The sequence below is a fragment of the Odontesthes bonariensis genome, chromosome 10 (genome assembly GCF_027942865.1).
Source record: "Odontesthes bonariensis isolate fOdoBon6 chromosome 10, fOdoBon6.hap1, whole genome shotgun sequence".
Taxonomy (NCBI): domain Eukaryota; kingdom Metazoa; phylum Chordata; class Actinopteri; order Atheriniformes; family Atherinopsidae; genus Odontesthes; species Odontesthes bonariensis.
In genome coordinates, this window is record NC_134515.1 from 8,152,344 (window position 1) to 8,174,564 (window position 22,221).

A 22,221-nucleotide genomic window follows, 5' to 3' on the forward strand; every position below is an offset into this window, starting at 1 on the left:
AGGATTATCATGATCCTTTCAATGTAAAAAACAAATGTCAGTAATTTACAGCAAGTTTAAAGTGAAACGGTTTAGGGTAACGTTAGAAGAAAGAAGACATACTCACACATCAAACCTTAGATTCTGCTTCTCTTCAAAGAAGAAATCCAGGACAAATTTCCTGACAAAGTCTGGATTCCGAGTGTTATCGATCACTTCTGTCCTGCCAAACTACAATAACATAACAGAGTGTTATTGGTGGTTATACCAGCGATGGTTACAGTAGAATGGTGTGAAAAAGAAGGCACAAACTCTTTCAGTTCTAGGATCTAAGTGCTCAACTTGTCTGTAAATTAAACTTCATAAAACACACTGTACTGTGAAAATCTTCCGCTCACACCACAGCTGAGTCCATTCCATTATTCAACAGCTTATTGAACCCCTTTCAGCAGCAATGAGCAGGATTAATTGTTTTCTGTCTGACGTTATCAGTCTGGAGGAACTCTTTGTTTCAGTTCTTTGCGGTTTGCAGCGTTTGTTTATACACGGCTTTCTCAAGGTCCCACCCCAAACATCTCCACTTTGGTCTGGTCTGTCCAAAGGACATTGTTCCAGAAGTCTTGTGGTTTGTTCAGATGCAGCTTTGCAAACCTAAGCTGTGCTGCCATGTTCTTTTTAGAGAGGAGAGGCTTTCTCCTGCAGCCCTTCCACACAAGCCATACTTGTTCAGTCTGTTTCTAACTGTGCTGTCATGAACTTTAACCTTTAACATGCTAACTGAGGCCTGCAGAGTCTGAGATGTTGGGTTTTTGACCTTGGGATGAACTTGATGGGACGTCCACTCCTGCAGGGCGACAGCCAAGGGCGCACTCTATGTGAGGGCTCAAAAGAATTATTTTTTTTATTTTTAATTTAAAAAATAAAAAATAAAAATTTGCCAGTTTTCTAGACTACCACTCATTTCCATGTCAAGTTAGTGGAGTGGGCGCTGGGGCGCCCTCATATCACGTAAATTGCTGCTGAGAGTCCTACAGGTTGTGTCTGTCAGAAGAGGCAAGGGGGGGGGATAAACTGATCCCAGGCAACAACACAAACTGCTGCCAATCCAAATAAAATGTATTTCATTCCTAAAATGAACATAGACCCATATACCTTTATGTAATCAGTTGGGTTATGTGAAAAAAGTTTAGGAAAAAAAAGTAAAAAATATCTGTGCCGTCATCTACGTGAATTTGTTTACGTCACGTAACTGGTTGATTGACAGGTGAACGGACGGTGTTAATGGGAAAACCAAAGGTAATAATGTGGAGTCATCATGGATCATCATCATGGTAAAAGACGGTAAAAGAGAAGAAGAGGAGAAACGGGCAAAAGATAAAGGGATGCAGATTTCTATGAGTGACGTGAGTGACGTAGGCTATAGGCTATTTGTTAGCCTGTTGCTAATATGTTGATATTAGCCACGACTGTATTTGTTTTGCTGAACTAGAATTAGAATTGAGGCATCATGTCATGCAACTAATTTCACCCAAAGGCAACCGAGTCTAGTTTGTGTTTGCAACACAACAAGTGCAAATAATTCATACAGAAGTCCCGACTGTGGACTTTTTTTATTGTTATGAGCTATTTGCTAAATTAAATAACTTAAATAACTTCCAATATACATTGAGATGGCATTTTGTAAGCTACATGTGGTATATTTTTGTACCTTTTTGTATTTAAGATTATATCTAATAAAATACAAATAATATAATATGTTGTTGTGTTGGTGGCGGGCAGTCTGTTTTTTTTTTTTTTTTTGGGGGGGGGGGGGTTCGCCCAGGGTGTAAATCTAGCCAGGTCCGCCGCTGCACTCCTGGGAAGATTAATAACCGTCCTGAATGTTTTTCACTTGTGAATAATCTTTCTCACTGAACACCTGAAAGCTCACAACTTTCAGAGAGATAGTTACATTTTCAGACTGAATAAGTGCATTTCATTAGCAGCACCTGGCTGCTACTTACCCTCTAAATTTCTATGGCAGCAGGAAGACACACAGCTTGTGCATATTAGTCCAGTTTTTTGTTAATCCGACGTTGTATTTATTCATTTTTAATACCTGATAAGAACCGGATGATTTTTCTTTTTGATTTTCTTGTCATACATAAACCTTTGGGGACTGAAAGCGAGTGTACTATCTGTTTTCCCATGGCTCTACACTATTGTTATTAGAACTGAATGAAGCGTTGGGCTGGGAAGAATATCATGTTATCCTTGTAGTATTATGATCTGATCACGTAATCCATGAATACCAAATCTCCTTCACAAAGAGGTGACCACACTGTATCGTGCTGAGCTGCATGTAGTAAATCCTGGGTTCCCCGGAGAAATCAGAGATTTGAGCCGGCGCGCCCCTCAGAGTACCCACCGAGGCCCGCTCCTAACCTCCCTCCGTAGCTATGGCAGATCTCTCTATCACCCTGACAATCACACCAGTAATTCCCCCCAGCGGACCGCCGGCCTCACCTCCGCGGCCTGGCCCGACACCATCGTGTAATGAGCTATTGATCTCGCCACTGCCTCGCCCCAGCTTCAATACCTGGATTCATGTCTTTAGTGCCCAGCACACATAATCTATGCTATCAGCTGCGTCCCCATCCTATCCATTACCAAGGCCTCGCAGGGGAGTGTATTGGACTTCAGAACCTACCTGCCGTATCGACCCAGCAGGTAAAGCCCATGATATTTCCTTGCTGTGTTTCTATTTTAGGGGGTTGGAGGCCTTTGGTTTAATATCTCAGGGAGATAGCGGTTGGTTAATGGGAGCCAGAGCCTCATGGGTGCAGATTAGGAAATGATTGTGCATGTATAGAAAGATAAAATGGGTTCCGTATTTCTGTATTTTAGCAAAACGACGAGAGGACAATTATTCAGTCAGAAATTAGCCCGCGAGGAGCTAACTCAAAGCCAGATGTTTTAAGCAATGGTGTTAAACAGGAGGATCTGTATGCCTCCTGCATATGTGGATGTGTGCAAATTTGTGCTTTGTTGGTGAGATTTACGTTCAATTTGATTGGATGAGTTTAACCCTAATCCCTGATAGGGGACATGTTTGTCCACTTAGGGTGTACTTTCTCCTCTAATTTCACACTGGAAATAGTGATACCCATCATATTTAGTCCAGTTGTGCATTTTTGACTATTTTTTCGAATTTCAAACACACATCATATACAATGCAATTTTTCATTGTGTAGAAAAAAAACTCCTTAATTTCTGATTTTCATAAATCTTTTCTTCCACTTCAGTTCTGATCATAAGTACCAAGTTTTCAATTATTTAAAAAAATATTAACCCTTTAGATGCCAATTTGAACTTTTTAGCCCAAATTTTAAGCCTTTAGGTGCCAGTATTTTCAAAAAAATTAAAAAATCCCTAAAAATCAATGTTGTTGCTGATCATTGACATATCCCAGACCATAATTATCCCCGCTCAACAATTCCACTTTGCATTCTATATATTGAAAATATAGCAGTTTTTGTGTTTTTTTTTTGTTTTTTTTTTACAGAAATTGGCATTTACATCATATAAACCAGTATTTAAAGGGTTAAATTTTTGAAAATAATTGAAAACTTGGTAGTTATGATCAGAACTGAAGTGGAATAAAAGATCTACGGGGAAAAAAAGCGGGAAAAAATATTAACATATGATGTTTTTAGGTCATTTTAAAAGGGGACAAAAATGTCCCTTTTCAGAAATGAAGTTGTGTTTTAAATCAGGTATGAGGGTTAAACATAGATTATATTGTAGAATGCCTTTTTGACATAGCTACGTCTCAAACTCTATTAGCAAATAGTTGAAAATGCAGGTGAAGTGTAAGAGAGTTCTGGTGAGATGAGCCAACAGGGAGCCAATTTCCTGGGTAGGATTAGATTAGGGACTGACACTACTTAATTAGGTTAAGGAAAAGACTGTGACTTGTTCTAGAACACATGACTTTGTGAAATTAATCTGGGTTGTTTGTTAATGAAGACAGAATATACTATTTATTTGTTTATCTCGCATCTTTAACTGGTGCTAAAGATGTCCAGATGAATTGATTTGATATGCCGAGGGGCCTTGAGAAATTATCGATATGCAACCATTAGGGTGAGCTGACCTCCTCTGATTAGAGGTTGTTTTCAGAGAACCCATAAAAAAGAGTGCCAGCTTTTTTCTACACACTTTCGTTTTATACACAGGTGTTGTGTGTAAGTTGGTGCTTATTCAACGTAACGCTGGAAAGTTGAGATTCTGATGATTCAACTGATGCAAAGAATTTTAGATTCATGTGACCACAACAAAACTAAACACACAAAATGGAAGCAAATCACACATAAAGCCTCCCGGTAATCCACTGATGGATACTTTCTTGACAAAAATTACCTTTTTTCATTGACAAAGGTCCAGAGAATCCAGTCCAGTAAAACTTTAGGCCCAAAAAGTACAATTTCTTTAATAAGTTCCCACAGTTTGCTGTTGCATCATCATGTAGCCGGCAAGCTGTGCCTCATCGTTCAGGTATTCTTAATGAGCTGATTTTGAATGAAGTCAGCTTAGTCAGCGTTTTTAAGATGCCTTTTGGGTCCACAGGCTTTAAAAGCCCAGAAAAAAATAAAGGAGAGCCTGGACATACTTTTAAGGAAACTTGATAAAAGATTCATCTTTTTTAGCTACTGTTATAAAACTTGGACTAGAACCAGGTCAGACATCAGGCAGTGGTCTAAGCATCCGCTCAAATGAAAAATTAAATGGATAAATTAAATAATTTTCTATAGAATATTTAACATTTGGATGGTTGTTTGTCTCGTTTGTCTCTATGTGGCCGTTTGTCTCTACTCGTACTGGCCGTGATGGAACCGGATGCAACCTGTCGAGGGTGCAGGGGCGGGTTTGTCCATGAGGGCGATGAACCACCAAAGGAAAAAAGAGGACTTTTTTTTTCTGTCATATATTTTTCCAAAGCATTATGATGGTTGTGACAGTTCTAGACCGTTTCAGCTGCTCTGTTTATCACGGTCCAATCAGCGTGAGGCCGTTCTCCATGAGGTACCGCCCCTTTGGGGCGATTTTGGTCAGGTTGAAAATCGCCCCAACTGCTCCCATTGACTCAGTTTTTTTTCAAATTTCTGTAGTTACAACCATAGACATAATATACGTATATTATGTCTATGGTTGTAACACTCCAATCTTCCAATCTCTATGGGTTCTGGGAGGGCTCAGCCCCAACGTGCTTTCGTCATACGTAACGGGAAGATAACTAGCGTAGTTAGCATAGCTAGCATAGCTAGCGTAGCTACGACGCGCTAGAAGTACGGAGTAACGCAATTACTTAATTGAAAGAAATCCCCTTCATTCTGCGTGGCAATGAGGATAAATTGGCAGCCAAACAATCAGGAGCTCCCAGATCAAATTCAAATATAAAACAAATGTATACTAAAGGAGGGAAATCCTATAACCGAGGATAACCACGGAGCTAGTAAAAGCGGAAAACTTGGCTGGCGGTCTGTGAAACAGCCAACGCTTTATTCTGCTTCTGATGTCTTAATTCTGTTTTTTTTTTAATGTAAATAGTCTGGTGGTTTCTTTGATTAACAACAGAAATTGTAACTATTTGTAATCTGGGAATCAATGCTAATATAAAGTGAAGAACTGTAAATAAATAGTAATGTTTTCAACTTGTATCTGGTCCCTGTCTTCATTTCATGGTGAAGCAGATATCTCTCTCCATGCTCAAAGATATTTGAAGGTAAGCTGATTACCTAATTACTAATTACGGGTCACTTTAGACATCATCGCTACTATTGAGTCCTGAGTCCTTCCATATCTCCTGTTTCAAGCCTCCTGTGTTTCAGCTTATTTCCCCAGTGTTCTCAGCTTTTTTTGGATAAATAAACGCTTCAAGACCATCTGCCAGCCGTGCTCTTCTCTCCATAGTCCTGAATTTGGGTGCAACGTTGCCATTTGCTTTCAAAAGAAACCAAAAACATTCATTCATTCATTCCATGTGCTTCTCAACCAGATTTTGATTTACTTTGGGCAGAATAATTCAAAAGTTGAGATATTTAGAGCCCGTGAAATGTGTTGATTTCTGTAAATATGTTACCATCAACACTGATGTCTTACTGTTGCAGGATTGAATTCAGAACTAAAAAGAAAAATCTGAGTGTGAAGTGCCTCTTTAGACTGAGTTCGTATTATCACAACATTTCAGTTTTGAATGCTGCCGACGCTGTGCCTTGAACTCTGGCTCCAGAGTTTGCAGACCCACACAGTCCGAAATCAGCTAGCACTTTTCATTTGCAGGGGCCTGCGAGTGGAGGATCATTGTTATTCACTGGGAGAAATGGAAACACTTGTTTCAAATTCAGTACGCAGTGCGGTGCGGCTGAAACAGTAAAAGGCAGAAAAGAAGTCCAAAATTAGAAATTCCACCCAGGTAAAATGATGAAAAGCAGCACATAAGGAATGTGTACTGCTGAGAGGCATGAGGTGACAGTGATACAATCAATTTAAAGCTAATTGCGCTGATTTTGGCATGTAGATGTAATGTAAATTAGCTACCTGCTCATATATGTGATCACAAATTTCATATTGAATTAATCTGTTCACATTAAATTTTACATAATGAGGATAGAACATCCAAAGCATATTAAAGCATTTGCCAGGTTTCCCTCCAAGCTCAATTATCTGTTCAGGTGTCGATATGTTTACTCCTCTGATTGCAGCACATTTCACGCCGTGTCTTTGATTAGGCCCCCTTCCATGTGGAATAAAAATGAGACATGAAAATGTGTCTGTGTGCCGGAGAGAAACCTGGGAAAACAAAAAGTGTCCCAATTCAGAGAAAGAGACATGGATGGAACAAACCCTGATTTAAAACCTTGTCGGGGGAGGAAACGGAAGAAGAGGCCAAAGAGTGCACCTTCTTTTCCTTCTTTCTCTGAGACATGGTTTGCATTTACTTGATCTAATGTCATGAAATTATAAAATCCTTTTCTTTTATTTATCATTCAACCTCTACTGGTAAATTCATCAGTTTGAATGCGTACGTACTTTCCTTTTTCCTCTCAGACAGCGGCTACATTGACAAGCATTCTCAGTGGTCTCTGGCAAGTTACCAGGTAACCCCCCCCCCCATTTATATTATTTATAAAGACTAGGGCTGGGCAACGATGAATATTTTTAATCTAATTAATCACATGATTTCCCTGATTAATCACGATTAATCACATTTGTACGCAAAATCCAAAAATTAATTCAAAAGTAGCGTATAGCTTTTAGCATTTAGTTTTATTTTAAATGTGCTGCCATATGAATGAAAGTGCCATAACATTTGTTGTGCAAACACACTTTTAACATCAGCATCTTTCTGTAGTTTTTATGTAGAAGCCTCGCTCCACTGTCTGTTTCCTTGAATGACTTGCTGCTATCAGTTGTGTGTTTTGCCTTTAAGTGATATTTTAGACTGGAACTACTACGCTGAGAAGACAATTCAACTTGGCTGTAAATGCAGGAGTTTTTTTTTTTAATTCATTTTGAAATACGTGCTTTTATGTTGAAATAAGTAAAACAGGAAGTAGCGCCGGTTAGCTCCGTGAGCTTCACACAGAGACCGAGGAGCACCTGTAACAGTGATGTTACCTGCTAGTTTATTACCTCCGCCAAGGAGGTTATGTGATCGCCCGAGTTTGTCTGTTGCTTTGTCTGGATGTTCGTTCGTCTGTTCGTGCTGCAATCTTGCGACCTGCCACAAGGTGGCGCGACCTCAAGGTGCCAAAGCCAAACAGAGCCAAAGCCAGACAGAATGCATATTGCGCGGATTTGCTGTAATTAGCACAACAAAAGATTGCAACGGCAAGCCAGTGTGCATAACTGCATATAGCGTAATAATAACGGTGAACACTGCTTCCCGACAGAACACTGCTTCCCGACAAAACATTATAATAATAATAATATTAATAATAATAATTAATAACGGCGAACACTGCTGTTCAGTAATGAATAGGGAGAAGGGAATGCCTCTTCTGCTGACAGCGCCAAAGAACAAGTAGCCCACATCAGGAACGTATGTCCATACATGGCTCGCTATCCACAGGTAGGTTGGCGGAGGTCTGCCCTCTCTGAGTGCATTTCTAGTTACTCCATGTTTCATGGTGTTTGCTGTAACTGTGTAAATGTGATGCATTCAACAGACTTTTAAAATAATAAAACCTGCGTTACTGCGCGATAAAATATTTATCGGCGTTAAATAATTAACAAGTTAACGCGATAATAACGAGTTAACTCGCCCAGCCCTAATAAAGACAGTCCTCTTTGCAAAAAAAAAAAAAGATCTTTTTAGCTTGATGAAAATATAAGATACTGATATTGGGAACAGAAGGTTGTTTCACTTACCTCTCTCCATTCTTTGGTTCCCACACCCTGCAAATACAACACGACCACTGGAAGGGAAAGAGAAGAAAAAGGCAAAAGTGAAGTGTGAAGAAAACCAAAGAAAACAAAGAGAAAGCTGTAATTTCATCCTCCAGCCAAATACTTCCTGCATGTTGGCACCTGCAGCACTTAAAACACCCAGACCCACATCCATTTTCATCCTTCCTGGGGTTGTTAGAGGCAAGCAAACAATTTCCTTTTGAAAACCACCCCTTGAGGCCTTTTATAAAATGAAGGACTTTAAGTATTCTGAGTTCATAACGACTCCTGTAAATAATGCTAAATGATTTAGCACACGAGTGGTGAAAACATACTAAACTCTGGGCTCCCTGGTGTACCTGCAGAGCTGTGCAGGAGTAATAAGTCTTTGCTTTTTTCTGCCTCGCAGATATGCTGTCACCATCTTCAGCCTGTTTCTACCCCACCATCAATATGCAAAAAAGGGAGCGAGAATGAAAAATATGCAACGTGTCAACTACACTCTGTAAAAATAAAAAAAAAACAATTAAATTATATAACAAAGGAATATTCTGAGGTTTAAAAGAAATCAGCCTCTGTTCTTATGAGTCATTAGTTAGGCTTTCAGACACCTGTCTCACATGAATTATACATGAAGATGCTCTGACTGAACTAATCAAATATGCTCTTGCTTTGCTAGTTTATGCCGCTCTTACAACCCTGGTTGGAACTTTGCGAGGCAGAGCAGGCTGAGCTCTCCATAAGTCCCAGCTGTCAGACCGACAGCCGACTGCCCACCAGTTCAGACGGCTGCTTTGTTGCATTAACTCGTACTTATTTAAACTGTTATTGATCCTTACAGGAGCTTTTGGACTCACTTAGATTAGTAAAGCTGTGACACGAGCCATTAAAAGATCGATAACCCATTTAATTCTTAACTTTAAAAGCTAAATCACCTTAATTTACAGAATGCTAATGTTACTAACACTCATCCACAATACCGACCAAAATAAGCAGCAATACAAATGTCTTCTTTGAATTAAATGTAAAATCAGACTATAAACCCGATTGATTGTGAAACACTCTTGGCCGATATCGATGTTACAAATAATAATTTATCCGGCGTCCACTGGCGGATACAGATTGTTTATTTTCCCTTTAATGCTAAAGAAATAAGTATGTATCGCATCAAATGTTTCACAAAATTCTCGCTTGAAATAAAGAGATGATTTGTAAAAAATTTGCCTTTTAAACAAGTGCTTAAAGTTTTCAGGGCTTAAACGGAACAACAAAATTTCATTTGAAACAACTCGATCGGACACAGGACAGGAAGTTGTCCGGTTTGGGTGGTGAGGTAGGACACGGATGCGGACTCAAAGGTGTAAAAAGAAAAACTTGGTTTATTTCACACAAAAAAAACAGGGATTAACGAAAACCACGGCTGAGCTGGATGACAAAAAAAAAACCTAAACTGTGGAATAAATACTGGAATATAATTGAGGCAAAACAAAACAAAACAAAACAAAACAAAACAAAAGGCATGGCATGGCATGGCATGGCATGGCATGGCATGGCATGGCATGGCATGGCATAAATACTTAAATACTTAACTTGGACGTGGGGTCATGGCATGGCATGAGGGATATTGACGGGTAGGATCTCGCAAAAACAATGAGGAAACCTGGAAACTAAATACTGACTGAGTGATAGGTGAGTGAGTGCAGCTGAGGGGAAAAACAGGTGAAGTGAATGAAGGTGATGGCAAAGCAACAGAAACTGTGGGGAAAACATGGCTAACCTAAATACCGGACCTGGACTAGAAAACTAAGGCATGAGGGAAAACTAAAACATGGCTAACCTAAAAACTAAACATGGACTTAAAAACTAAGAGATGATTAACACATAATAAAACACCAAACTAAAAACATGGGGAGACAGAAGTGAATGCAAAGCGAGCAGGACACAGATCAATACTGGTGACTGTTGATGTTTTTTATAGCCAACATGCTGATTATTAACTGATACAGAGGTTACATGGATGCATGGATCTGTGCATCAATGCTTAAAATGTAGAGAAATGATTTTCAAACAAAACTCCAGGCCCAGAGCTCAGATTTCAGCAGCATCTCTGGATTGCAGCCGTTCATTTTGCTTGACTGTAAAAAGATCTGGTGGTAAAAACAGCTCTCAACTCGGATACCATTTGCCATCTTTTCATTTTTCCTTTTCTTTTTTTTGGATCAAGAAGGAATTGGACACGAAGCTGGAGCTGGAAGGAGACGCTGTAATTTAGATTTAGACATGTGGTGGAAGTCTGTTGGAACCAGTAGTTTTTTGGAAGCAGCCTCCAGCCGCTTATCAGTGGTGGTGCATTTTAAATCCATTAAACTGGCTTCAGGTTTCAGACCCAGTGATCACGCTCATGTAATCTAAATTACGGTGGCCCTGAAGTGCAAGTCACAACGGCAAAAGAGAAAACACAACATTAACCAAAATGGAAAAGGTAGATACCCTGAATTGTCGCTGATTGGACTGGTGATGGTCCGCACTTTAAAATATGAGCACTGCTATTGACAACGTACACGCTGCTATTAAAGAATATTTTAATGCGAATATCCCGCCTTACATGCTGCTTTATCTCTTGATGTTAACAAGATGTTATTAAACTTTATATGGAGGAACAAAAACCACTATATTAAAAAAAAATCAGTAATAATGAAATCATATGATAGCAGTGGCCTTAAAGGATAAGACCGGTTTTTTGACATTGGGCCCTTGATTTCACATTATAACATGATGTTCTACTCACCCCTGCTTGTTGTTGGTCATTTGGAGCTGTTCCGAAGATATTCGCGAGGCGTCTGGCTGCTCTCTTGAGATATTCGGCCATGAAACGGTTTCCTATGGGCAAGCTTATACAGGCACAAACTATGCTGTTTATAATTTATTATTTACTGTACATTAGCACTGATAACGTGGAGGTGCGTCGCTTACTTAAAAAAATCCGGTTTATTGTAATTTTGATTTTTTTGTCGTAAAGTGGGTGTTACTGACGTCCTCGTGGTGCTACTGCCACAGGCAGCCCACAGACCTGCTGCCTATTTATTCATTCGGCTAAAATTCAAAATTAGTAACCCGGATTTTTTTAAGTAAGCGACGCACCTCCACGTTATCAGTGCTAGTGTACAGTAATTAATAAATTATAAACAGCATAGTTTGTGCCTGTATGAGCTTGCCCATAGGAAACCGTTTCATGGCCGAATATCTCAAGAGAGCAGCCAGACGCCTCGCAAATATCTTCGGAACAGCTCCAAATGTTCAACAACAAGCAGGGGTGAGTAAAACATCATGTTATAATGTGAAATCAAGGGCCCAATGTCAAAAAACCGGTCTTATCCTTTAACTTTTTAGACTTTTACACTTTAAATAATACTTTCAAAATAAATTAGCTTAAGCAATTTATCAAGAACCCCATCTTCAATTTGGAACTTCATACCAACATTGTTCCATATCTATGTGGGGAAAAGTTGTGTTTTTAGATCAATGACCGAGAAAGAAAGAAGCATCTGTTCATGAAAGAAGAGGGAATTTTTTTCAACATTATAATTACAAAGTAAAACAAAAATTTAGGCCTCCTAATTTCGAGAAAATAAAGTTCCAAATTGAAGATGGGTTCTTGATAAATTGTTTAAACCAATTTATTTTGAAAGTATTATTTAAAGTGTAAAAGCCACCATTATCATATGAGTTCATTATTACTAATTTTTTAATATAGTATTCTTTAATAGCAGCGTGTAAGTCTAGCAGCGCTCATATTTTGAAAACATGTAAACCTTAGTTTTTCCAGTTTAAAACACGGACCAACACTTTTCCGTTTTGGTTAATGTTGTTGTGTTTTCTCTTGTTGTGATTTGCACTTCAGGGCCACCGTAAAATACACTGTGGCTGCACTACGAGTACAACGGGTATCTATGGCTTATTGTTTTGACAGTCTTAATTCTTAAAGAGTTAATTTGTCTCCTGAGACCAAATGTGTCTTTGAGTACAGCAGCATACAGTATGAAATGGAGAGATAACCCAAGAATAACGTAAAAATGGCTCAAACACGCGCATTTTCCTGCTTAAAACCAACAACAAAACACTCCCGAAAGGCTCATGGGATGTACTTCTGGGCCAAGTTTAGATGTTTGTGTGGAGATGAGTGCAATCAGCCCCTCTGTGCCCCTCTGAAGCGGGGACATTAGCTTTAATGAACTTCAGCCTGTCTGAACCAGCAGATGATTAAAACCATATTTTCTCTTCTAATGAGCAATTAACAGAGGGGAGATAAGCAACAAAGGGCAGCAGACAGCGGACCTTTTGGGCAGTGGCTTAAGCAGGGAACAATCTTTGCTTTGTCACATTGTTAACCATGCGGGAAACTGTATATGATGCATGAATTCTGTAAATCTGATTAATACAAACTAATCAGTTCATGACTTGCGTTTACGCCTTTAATTGAATTACAGAGAAGAAATGAGTGAAGACAAATTAACACCAGGGGCTTAATGCGTTCGTCTCAAGTCAGAGCCCTAAATCAAAGAGATTTTTTAAGGAATAGAGTGTGTTTCTTTTATTGAAATCGAAGTTTTCACTCAGATTCATGGTTGTGGAATTGGAGCAGCAGAGGCCAACAGAGGATTCAGACCAATCTGCCGCCGGGCTTCACGCATGTCTGGCTTGTCCGAAGACCCTGACTGATTGCACACCTTATGGAAAGTGACTGAGAAAGGAGCCCATCTGGTTACCCACAGAGCAGCTAAATCACCAAGCGAACCCTACTTCCAGCTATGACACCTGATGATAAGTCTGGCTGCAGCACAGGCAGCGATGGGACTCCGAACATGAATGATTCAGAATCAAATTAGCTTTCAATGTGGAGTCACAGCTTAGCAGCATGAGAGCTCTACAGTAAAAGGAAAGATCGAATCCCAACCAGGGCATACAAAGATATCCTGAGTGGCTCGGTTATTCTTTATCTTTTTTAAAAGCTTCCCACAGATTTACTGTATTGATCCAAATCCTCCTTCAGGGGACTGAAAGCATTTATCCAAACACAGAAATGCTTGTAGATTGCAACACTGCTTGGATGACTGGCTAAATATACACAAAGAATACCGTGTTCGGTTTAACAATTTACTGAAAAGCATCTCTTATCTCAATGCTAATAAGGGCTTACTTAAGGAATATAAGAACAGATGCTGCTGCTTCGGATATAAGAACTGCTCCCTTCACTTCTCTCGTTCTGTCTCTGTCAGCTCATTTAAAAAGGACTTTTTTATTGTTACGTCCAATATTTATTGAATTTGTAAGGCTGACTCAGAATATCTGAATTTTACAATCATCAACCAAGCCACTGCCGGGAACCATGTTGTTTCTTGGACGGAAAACAAGTAACGTTTTCACATTTAGTGTTGTATTCTCCACTTATTTACAGCAATTATAGCAGGTGTAGAGGTCGTAAGATCTGTAAATATTTTAGGTGTGTAGCAACAGGTTTCGGTCAAATGATCAGGCGTCAACCAAGGATCGAATGAGTGGATGAGGGAAACATAACGTGGAAGGTGAGAGCAGCACCACTTCAAGAACAAGATAATTGGTTTTACAACCTCATGACTTACCTCAACCGTACCACACATCAGTTAAAATGACTAATTCCTCTTCAGAGTCTTGCAGTAGTGACACTCCGCCACCTTCCCCTGCTCTAATTAAACGGGGACTTTGTGTCTCCTGCACAACAAAGCTGATAACTGATAACTTTCCATTTCCACAGTTTTACCGCGGTTGTGGTCATTTCTGAGATCGGGTTGTTCCCATCCACAGTTAGTGCGCCATCATTTTATCAGCCATTTCCTTTTTCTGTCAACTCTTAAATATAACTTCCTGCAGTGGGATAAACACCAAACCTTTTTGGCTTTTAGTTGCACTCAAATAACAAAGCAGTCAATCTCCTCTGGAGATTTTGACTTGTTTGCCAAACCAACAGCGAGACCAGCTCCTTTAAAGGGGCACTAGGTAGCATTTTCACCTAAAATTATAGCCTTCAGGAGTTTAACAAACGTTAAACAAGTCAATGGTAAGCGAATGAAGCCTGTCTCGCTCCCAACAGGGGTCTGTATGCTGAAACTCCCATATGTAACTTCGGCAGGAGCAACCCGCTTCTGAAGTGTTGTGATGCGCGAGAAGAGTCGTTTGTGTTTACGGCACTTAGCTAGGTACTGTATGCTAGCTGTAGATGTAGGCTATCTGTTCGCTTGCGTTGAAGAGCCAACACCAAGCGTTTCCTATTCTGCCTTTCACAGACTGAATATGAAACGTTCGATGTTGGCACTTTCCATCTTTGTGAAATTTCTCCAAGCGTGATCTTGTTCATCTACCATAGTGATCTGCGTTTTGGATCGTAAAGAGACAGGTGATGATGGTGCTCTAATTCCTCCTGAGTTCGAGACGTAGCCTAGCTTCAGAAATACACGGACTGACCTGATTAGAATAAGAATAGCGTTTTGATCCGAACAAGAATTGTTATCTACAAATGAAAATTGATTAATTTGTGATTGTAATCGGAATAGTGTAGAGCTAGTCTGCGTTTATTGCGGCGTGTGTTGGTAGTGCCTGCGCGCATCTGTCTAAGATGTAACTTTTGTAAGTGTCTGCTAATACAAAGGAATCACTCCACGAATACACCATGATGAGGGAAGAATCCCATTCAAGATCATCAACAGTCCATCCATACATCCATCCATCCATCATCTTCCGCTTGTCCGGGGGTCGGGTCGCGGGGGCAGCAGCCTGAGCAGAGAAACCCAGCTGTCCCCGGCCACTTCCTCCAGCAACAGTATTATAGCATATTATCTTGAGTTCTCTCTTCAGAAAATCTCCGATTATAGTATCTTACGTGGGCAGTCTACACTTGTGAATCAGATGACCTAACTGCACTGACTAAATAACACAACGGCAGCATTCGCCACGATGTTTAGTTAGTGGATGTGTATAATACAAAGGTGGGCATTTTTACGACAGTGTAGAATTTCAGTTTGACCAATAGAGATCTCTATACTGCCGCTAAACTACCTTGTATCCCTTTAATGCACCTTTAATGTTTGGATGCATGACGTTATTGCCATTTGTTGTATTCAATTGGTTGGATTGTTATCAGCAAAAGCAGCAATAATTGTTCTGTTAACTGTAATAATACATGAATCATAAACAAACATTCACGTAGGTAACCATCTCTACCATGGGTGCAGTTATCCGCGCATTTGCCACCGTATTATGCCTTCCTGGACTTTTAGGGCCACAGAAAAACTTAAAATCGTGTAAAACTTATAGATTTGCAGGGTGTAAAAAAAATTAACATGGGTACAATAGACAATGTTAGTAATTTGGTGATGTTATAAGCCCTAGAAAAAAGTTATGGGATCATAACGTATGGAGGATGTTCTTAAAAACATATATTTATTTTTTTAAATCACAAGATCGAAACAAAACTATTTAATTTAACAGTTTGGAAATCAGAATTAGCAGGTCAGAACTTTATAAGAGATGCAAGGGACCCAGAAAGTTACAACCAGTGTAAGCCCATGCAGTGATGGGCAGTAACGTGTTACTGTAATCTGATTACTTTTTTCAAGTAACGAGTGAAGTAAGGGATTGCAATCGCAAAAACAGTAATTACATAACTGTTACTTTCCCCAAGCAGGCTGCGTCACGAAAGCGGGATTTTGTTTGTGGGAGTGTCTTGTGACAATCACATATGAGCGGTGCAACGTCAGCGCGCGAGCAGATCAACAAGAGATAACATGGAGCGCTGCAGCGTTTAATGCTTGGAAGTACCGACATTACTTTTGGCGCATTTCCACTTGCTCGGCACGGCTCGGTTTGGTTCTGTTTCCATTACAACCGAGTATCACTTCGTGCCTCCTCGACGTGGGCGGGGTCGTCGTAACACGGCTGCGCGACCAGAACAACAACAACAACAACATACGAGGAGGATAGCATGGAGGACATGGAGGCACTCGTGTTGCTGCTCACCCTGTGGCTTTTTGTCGCACAGAAGGCAAGAGAAGAGAGCCAGAGAAGACTCCTGGCCGCCAGACAAAACAGTATTGAAAAGTGACGACACTCATCGGCCAATCAGTGGAAGGCAGTCGGCTGACGTCACGTTTTAGTAACGCTTCGGCCCGCTTGGAACAGGAATGTGAAAGTCATTCAGTGGGGTTACATGGCACTGAAAGGATTGGATAATTGGCTAAATTACAATAAGAATGAGTTGAGCAAGTCTAATTATCCTTGGATATATGGCGGTGAATGAATCGAATCAAACTCAGGCATTCGAGAAAATGGCGAACAAAGAGCAAGATGAAGCTACATTTGGTCTGTGATGAGCTGCTTGTTGCACAAACGCGATGCACAACGGAGCATTCTCCATCGCGTTGTTTTTTTTCTGACGGCGGCGACAACAGTAATATCATCTCTTCCGACTTCATCATGCACAGAACACAAAGTCTAATTCACCACGAGCTTCACCGTCTACAAGCAGGTTTAGTGTGACTTTCAACCGAGTTATCTCGGGGTCTTAATCTGACCGCGAGTAATCCGATCAGATCCAATTTCTTGTCAGATTAAGACATCTACATGCACTTAATAACTCAGTCTTATTGTAATTTAGCCAATTATCCCATCCTTTCAGTGCCATGTGACCCCACTGATTGAGAAACCCCCCAGACCCCCCCGCTGACATGACCGCTGCAGCTACCACATCCAATTCCACCGGGCAAAGCTCCGACGGCCCCTCTGCTGCTAAACAGGTGAAAACAGACTGAAGAGCGACGGCTGTTTCATTTGATTCAATTCTATGATGGAAAAGAATTAGGCTGAAAGGTCCGTTTCTTACAGCGTACTCAGGTGTGCGTCATGTTTTTGAAAAATAACCAAGTAAAGTAATCATTAAAGTAACTAATTTCTATTTCCAAGTAACTTGACCAACACTGAGCCCAGTGCACAAATGTCACTGCAATGTACTATTTTTTTTTTTTTACATCCAACTAAACAGATATCAAGATATAAACACCTTGTAATCTCCTGTTTGTGCAACATTTCCCTGCCTTCAACCTTTAAAAACCCTGTCCACTCAGTACGTTGAGCCCAACTGAAAATGACAGGATTCTTTGGACTCATCCTGCCAACGTTGAACAAGCTGACAGCAACAGTCACCTGCATGAGCCACCTTCTCCCTCTTCTTTCCAACTGGGAATTTCTTACCACCTGTCTGCCAAAATTCCACCGCAGGAAAATATAATCAGGGAGTAAGCAGAAGCAAACAAGATGCCACCAGCTTTCTTACAGGCCGAGGGCACCAGATGCTCGCTGCGATGTGAAATAGAGTGGTGATCGGGTGGTGGTGGTGGTGGTGGTGGGGGGGGGAATAAAGCTGGAGAAGGAGGGCAGATGAAGGGCAAGGATGAATATTAAAAGGGCAGTATAAGAAGGGAAGGGGGAGCAAGAATAATAAAGAGGTTGGATGGGAAGAAGACGAAGAAAAGAGGGTATAAAGGTAAGGAGAAGGGATGAATATATGATTGTGATGCACATAGAAGAATAGCAGTAATCCAAGTCAAACATGACATGGTGGCAGCAGATTTCAGCTGGAGAGGAGATTGTTGCTTTAAGGGTTATTGGCTGTCAGAAATCCTTCACAAATACACCTCTCACATGGCAATTTGGGAGAGGGAGGTTGGTCGCACATCCCACCTAATCCACTGATCCGCTGTCAAGGGAAGTATAAGTCAAGAGAGTCCAGAAGCCCAATTCTATGACAAAGCTGGCGCATCCAATCTAGGGAAAAAAATCCTGCACCAGACAAGCTCGCTCCTCTGAAAAATACGGCCTCACTCACAGTTTTAAAAATCACAAAAATTATGCACCAACAGAGAGGGGGGGCCTCATCATCCTCAACTGAGGTGACAAGTCGATACTCATTTTTCCTCTGTGAAACCTTGTTTTTGCAGAAAACATCTGCCTGCAGGGGCAGCTAAAGATGACGGCGATGACTGTTGTAGGAACAGTTTATAGCAGAGCTGTACAAACCAAATATAACTTAAAAAGAGGTTGAATGAGAATTCTCACGGGGTCCAATATTCCCAACACATTTTCTGTTGATTCCTCGTTTGGAGAAGAGCATTCATGCGAGTGTGATTTCAGCTGCGAGGTCAGTAGCTGAGTGTAATGACAGTTAGCCTCGCTCTTTCCAATGTTAAAAAAAAACGAACATACATTACACATATATGCAGTTATAAAGCTTGTTAATGAACAGGTTTAAGCCAAAAAACAACAACAATGCTTTAAAAGCTCAGCATCTCTGTGACAACAGTGTTCGTGGATGCAGAAGTTTTGTTTGTTTTGCGCAAAAAGAGAAAAACGTGTCCGAAAGAGCTCTCACTACGAGCCCGCATTTACAGCGCGGACCCCAGCACGGGCCGTGCACTGCAGGGTGAAGTATTGACCAATCAAACGTGAGGATGTCCATATAACTACACATACGTTGCCATCTCACAAGTTTCCTTTTGAATTGTGATGCTACTTCATTTTAGGGAGGCTGGGCTGGGTCTGCAGTTCCTCTCAGCCTTCAAGGCATGGCATCTTTATTTATACAGCGCATTGCATACCACAGACAACTCAATGTGCTTTACATAAAGACAAGGCATTTAAAAGAGCAGCATAAAAACAAGCAATTTAAAGAGAATAAAAAATAGAATAAAAATTAAAACACAGTTAAAAGCAATCAAAGAATAGAGGGAAAAAGAAAAATATAAAACAATTAAGAGGATTTATATCAAATCAAATTTATTTGTAGAGCACATTTCATGTACAAAACAATTCAAAGTGCTTTACATAAAATAAAAGCATTTCAGCAGGGAGTGGAAGAAGCATTAAAAATACATAAAAGAATATAAAGAGAAATAAAATAATTTGTAAAAATATATATTTTTTATAGCATTATGCTTTAGAATTATTTAAAGGAACTCAACCATAAGAAATGTTTTTAACCTGGATTTAAAAGTGCTAACAGTTGGGGCTGATTTCAGTTCTGCTGCTAGTTTGTTCCAGTTGTGTGCAGCATAACAGCTAAAAGCTGCTTCACCGGGTCGAGTCTGAACTCTGGGCTCCACTATCTGACCTGAGTCAGCAGATCTCAGAGCTCTACTGGGTTTATACTCTACCAGCATGTCATTCATGTATTCTGGACCTAAACCATTCCGTGATTTGTAGACGAGTAGCAGAACTTTAAAATCTATTCTGAATCTGACCGGGAGCCGATGTAAAGACTTGAGAACTGGGATGATGTGATGTGATCTCTTTGTTCTGATCTCTTCAGAGAGCTTTTTTATCAGCTTTCAGCTCATGGTTATAAGTCACTTTGATCACAGACTTTTAAAAAAATGCTGCTGTGTTGTGCTTCAGCAGCAATTGGTCATCAGCAGAGTTATATACAAATATACCGGCATGATTTATTAATGATAGTAGCAATAACAATAAAACTGGATCCAGATGTGTCATTTGGAAAATAATTTAACATTATGAAAGCTTTCATAGTCTAAATATTTTCCTCATTAATTAACTGCACATCATCTGAGTAACCATTATAGCAACAGTGTGAACCTTAAAACTTCTGATTTATTTGACAGTAATAACACGATGATGGCTTTTGCCCAACTTCAAACTAAATTTGGCCTCTCATCCAAAGATTTTTATGCCTACCTCCAAATTCGCCACTTTGTAAAATCTGGTATCAGGGAGTCGAAGGACCCCTGTACTCATCCAGGACATCAAGTTTACCTTAAACAAAGGTTTTATTTCGAGATTCTATAATGTCTTAAAAGGGTGTTGGGAATGTCCTGAAATATTGGGAGGAGGATCTCGGGAAGGCCTATGAGGAGGAGGTTTGGGAGAACTGTTTTAAGCTATCCCATTCTTTGTTTTTGAGTAATAAATTTAAGGAAATTCAATATAAGATCATCCATAGACAACACAGGACCCCATATTTTCTTAACAAAATAAATCCCAATATGTCCTAAATGTAAGACGGGTATTGGAACATATATTCATTATTTTTGGAAATGCCCTGTTTTATCCAGGTTCTGGAAATGTGTAACCAAAGAGATAAGTGCGATTCTAAAGACGAGAATTTGTAAAGATCCTGGGCAGTGTCTATTGGGGCTGCCACCCCAGACAAAAAAATAAAAGGGAAAAAACTCCTGCTCACTAATAAATTACTATTCTTGGGTCGGAAATGTATTCTGGGACACTGGATTTGTGAAAAACCTCCTACGGTAACTCAGTGGTATAGGGAAATATTTGGAGTTATTCCAATGGAGAGGTTAAGTGCAAAATTAAGTGGTAACACTGAAAACTTCAAAGCTTTGTGGCGCCCCTGATGGACTACCTGCCCGCTGATCTACGCTCTGACCTTCTTAAAGGAGAGCTTACTTTCAACTGGAAATAGTGCCTGTCAGTTTTATGTATTTAACTATTCCCTCCCCTCCTTTTTTTTCACATTCCAGTTTGTAACATAACCACACCAACTCTGTGTAGTGTTTGTTCTGTGTTTGAAAAATAAAAAATAAAGTGTTATATCATATATAAGTGTTATAGAAATAAAAATAAACTTCTGAAACATGACAACCCACGACAAACACTATCAGGGGGGAAGTTATGAAAAGATGTTACTGCCGGAGAGAGCTCAGAGGAAAAAACAGGACTCAAGATAGATGCAGATTTAGCTTTGTTGTTGCTGTTGGTAAGTAACAACTGATTAGCTCTGTTGTTGTACCACATTAGTTTAGACTCTGTCCGTAAAGTTGCCAACATGCAGGTTTATAATCATTAAGAGAATATGATGGTGATCTTTTTCCCTCTGCTCCACACGGGTTGTAAACCAGGGGACTGAGCCTGTTGTTCTTTCTTCTAATGAAACCAATTAAACATGTTTGCTTACACCTGACATTTACTTTAGTGGTCTGTATCACAGCAGCCAACAGGAAACACCCACCATTACAACAGCAGCGTGTCCATCTGTGCTGTTATTTATCGGAGATTGAAACCTCACTTATAACCTCATCGTTATCGTCTCTGCCTCGCAGACGGAGTCTCAGTTGGCACCTCAGGTCTGATTCAGACTAACATGGAAATAAGTTGCTTTCATGTAAAAAGTAGGACTGGGTAACGATTAAAATATTTAATCTAATTAATCACATGATTTCCCTGATTAATCTCATTTGTACGCAAAATCCAAAAATGAATTCAAAGGTAGTGTATAGCTTTTAGCATTTAGTTTTATTTTAAATGTGCTGCCATATGAATGAAAGTGCCATAACATTTGTTGTGCAAACACACTTTTAACATCAGCATCTTTCTGTAGTTTTTATGTAGAAGCCTCGCTCCACTGTCTGTTTCCTTGAATGACTTGCTGCTATCAGTTGTGTGTTTTGCCTTTAAGTGATATTTTAGACTGGAACTACTACGCTGAGAAGACAATTCAACTTGGCAGTGTTTACAGATGACTTTGGTTCTGTCGACTCCGCCGTCTGGAAGAACTTTCAAATGAAAATGGCCGAGTAAAAGTTCCGTACCCTTCTCCATGTTTGGTGGATCCGCCGATTACTTTCTTTTCCGGTTCAACAGCAGACAGCAACAGACTTTTACAAAATAAAAGCCTGTGATCAACAGACTTTTACAAAATAAAAGCCTGTGAGCAACAGACTTTTACAAAATAAAATAAATAATAAAATAATAATA

General features: G+C 39.9%; 1 protein-coding gene across 1 annotated transcript in view; it reads right to left on the reverse strand.

Annotated features, from left to right (window-relative positions):
- The window catches only part of cpne9 (copine family member IX), a 127,827-nt gene that overhangs the window by 72,906 nt on the left and 32,700 nt on the right, over positions 1–22,221 (reverse strand). The window contains exons 3-4 of the mRNA XM_075476117.1: positions 8,392–8,438; positions 107–210 (exon numbers count right to left, since the gene is read on the reverse strand). Of these exons, the coding sequence (XP_075332232.1) occupies positions 107–210; positions 8,392–8,438 (151 nt within the window). The remainder of the gene's footprint in view (positions 1–106; positions 211–8,391; positions 8,439–22,221) is intronic.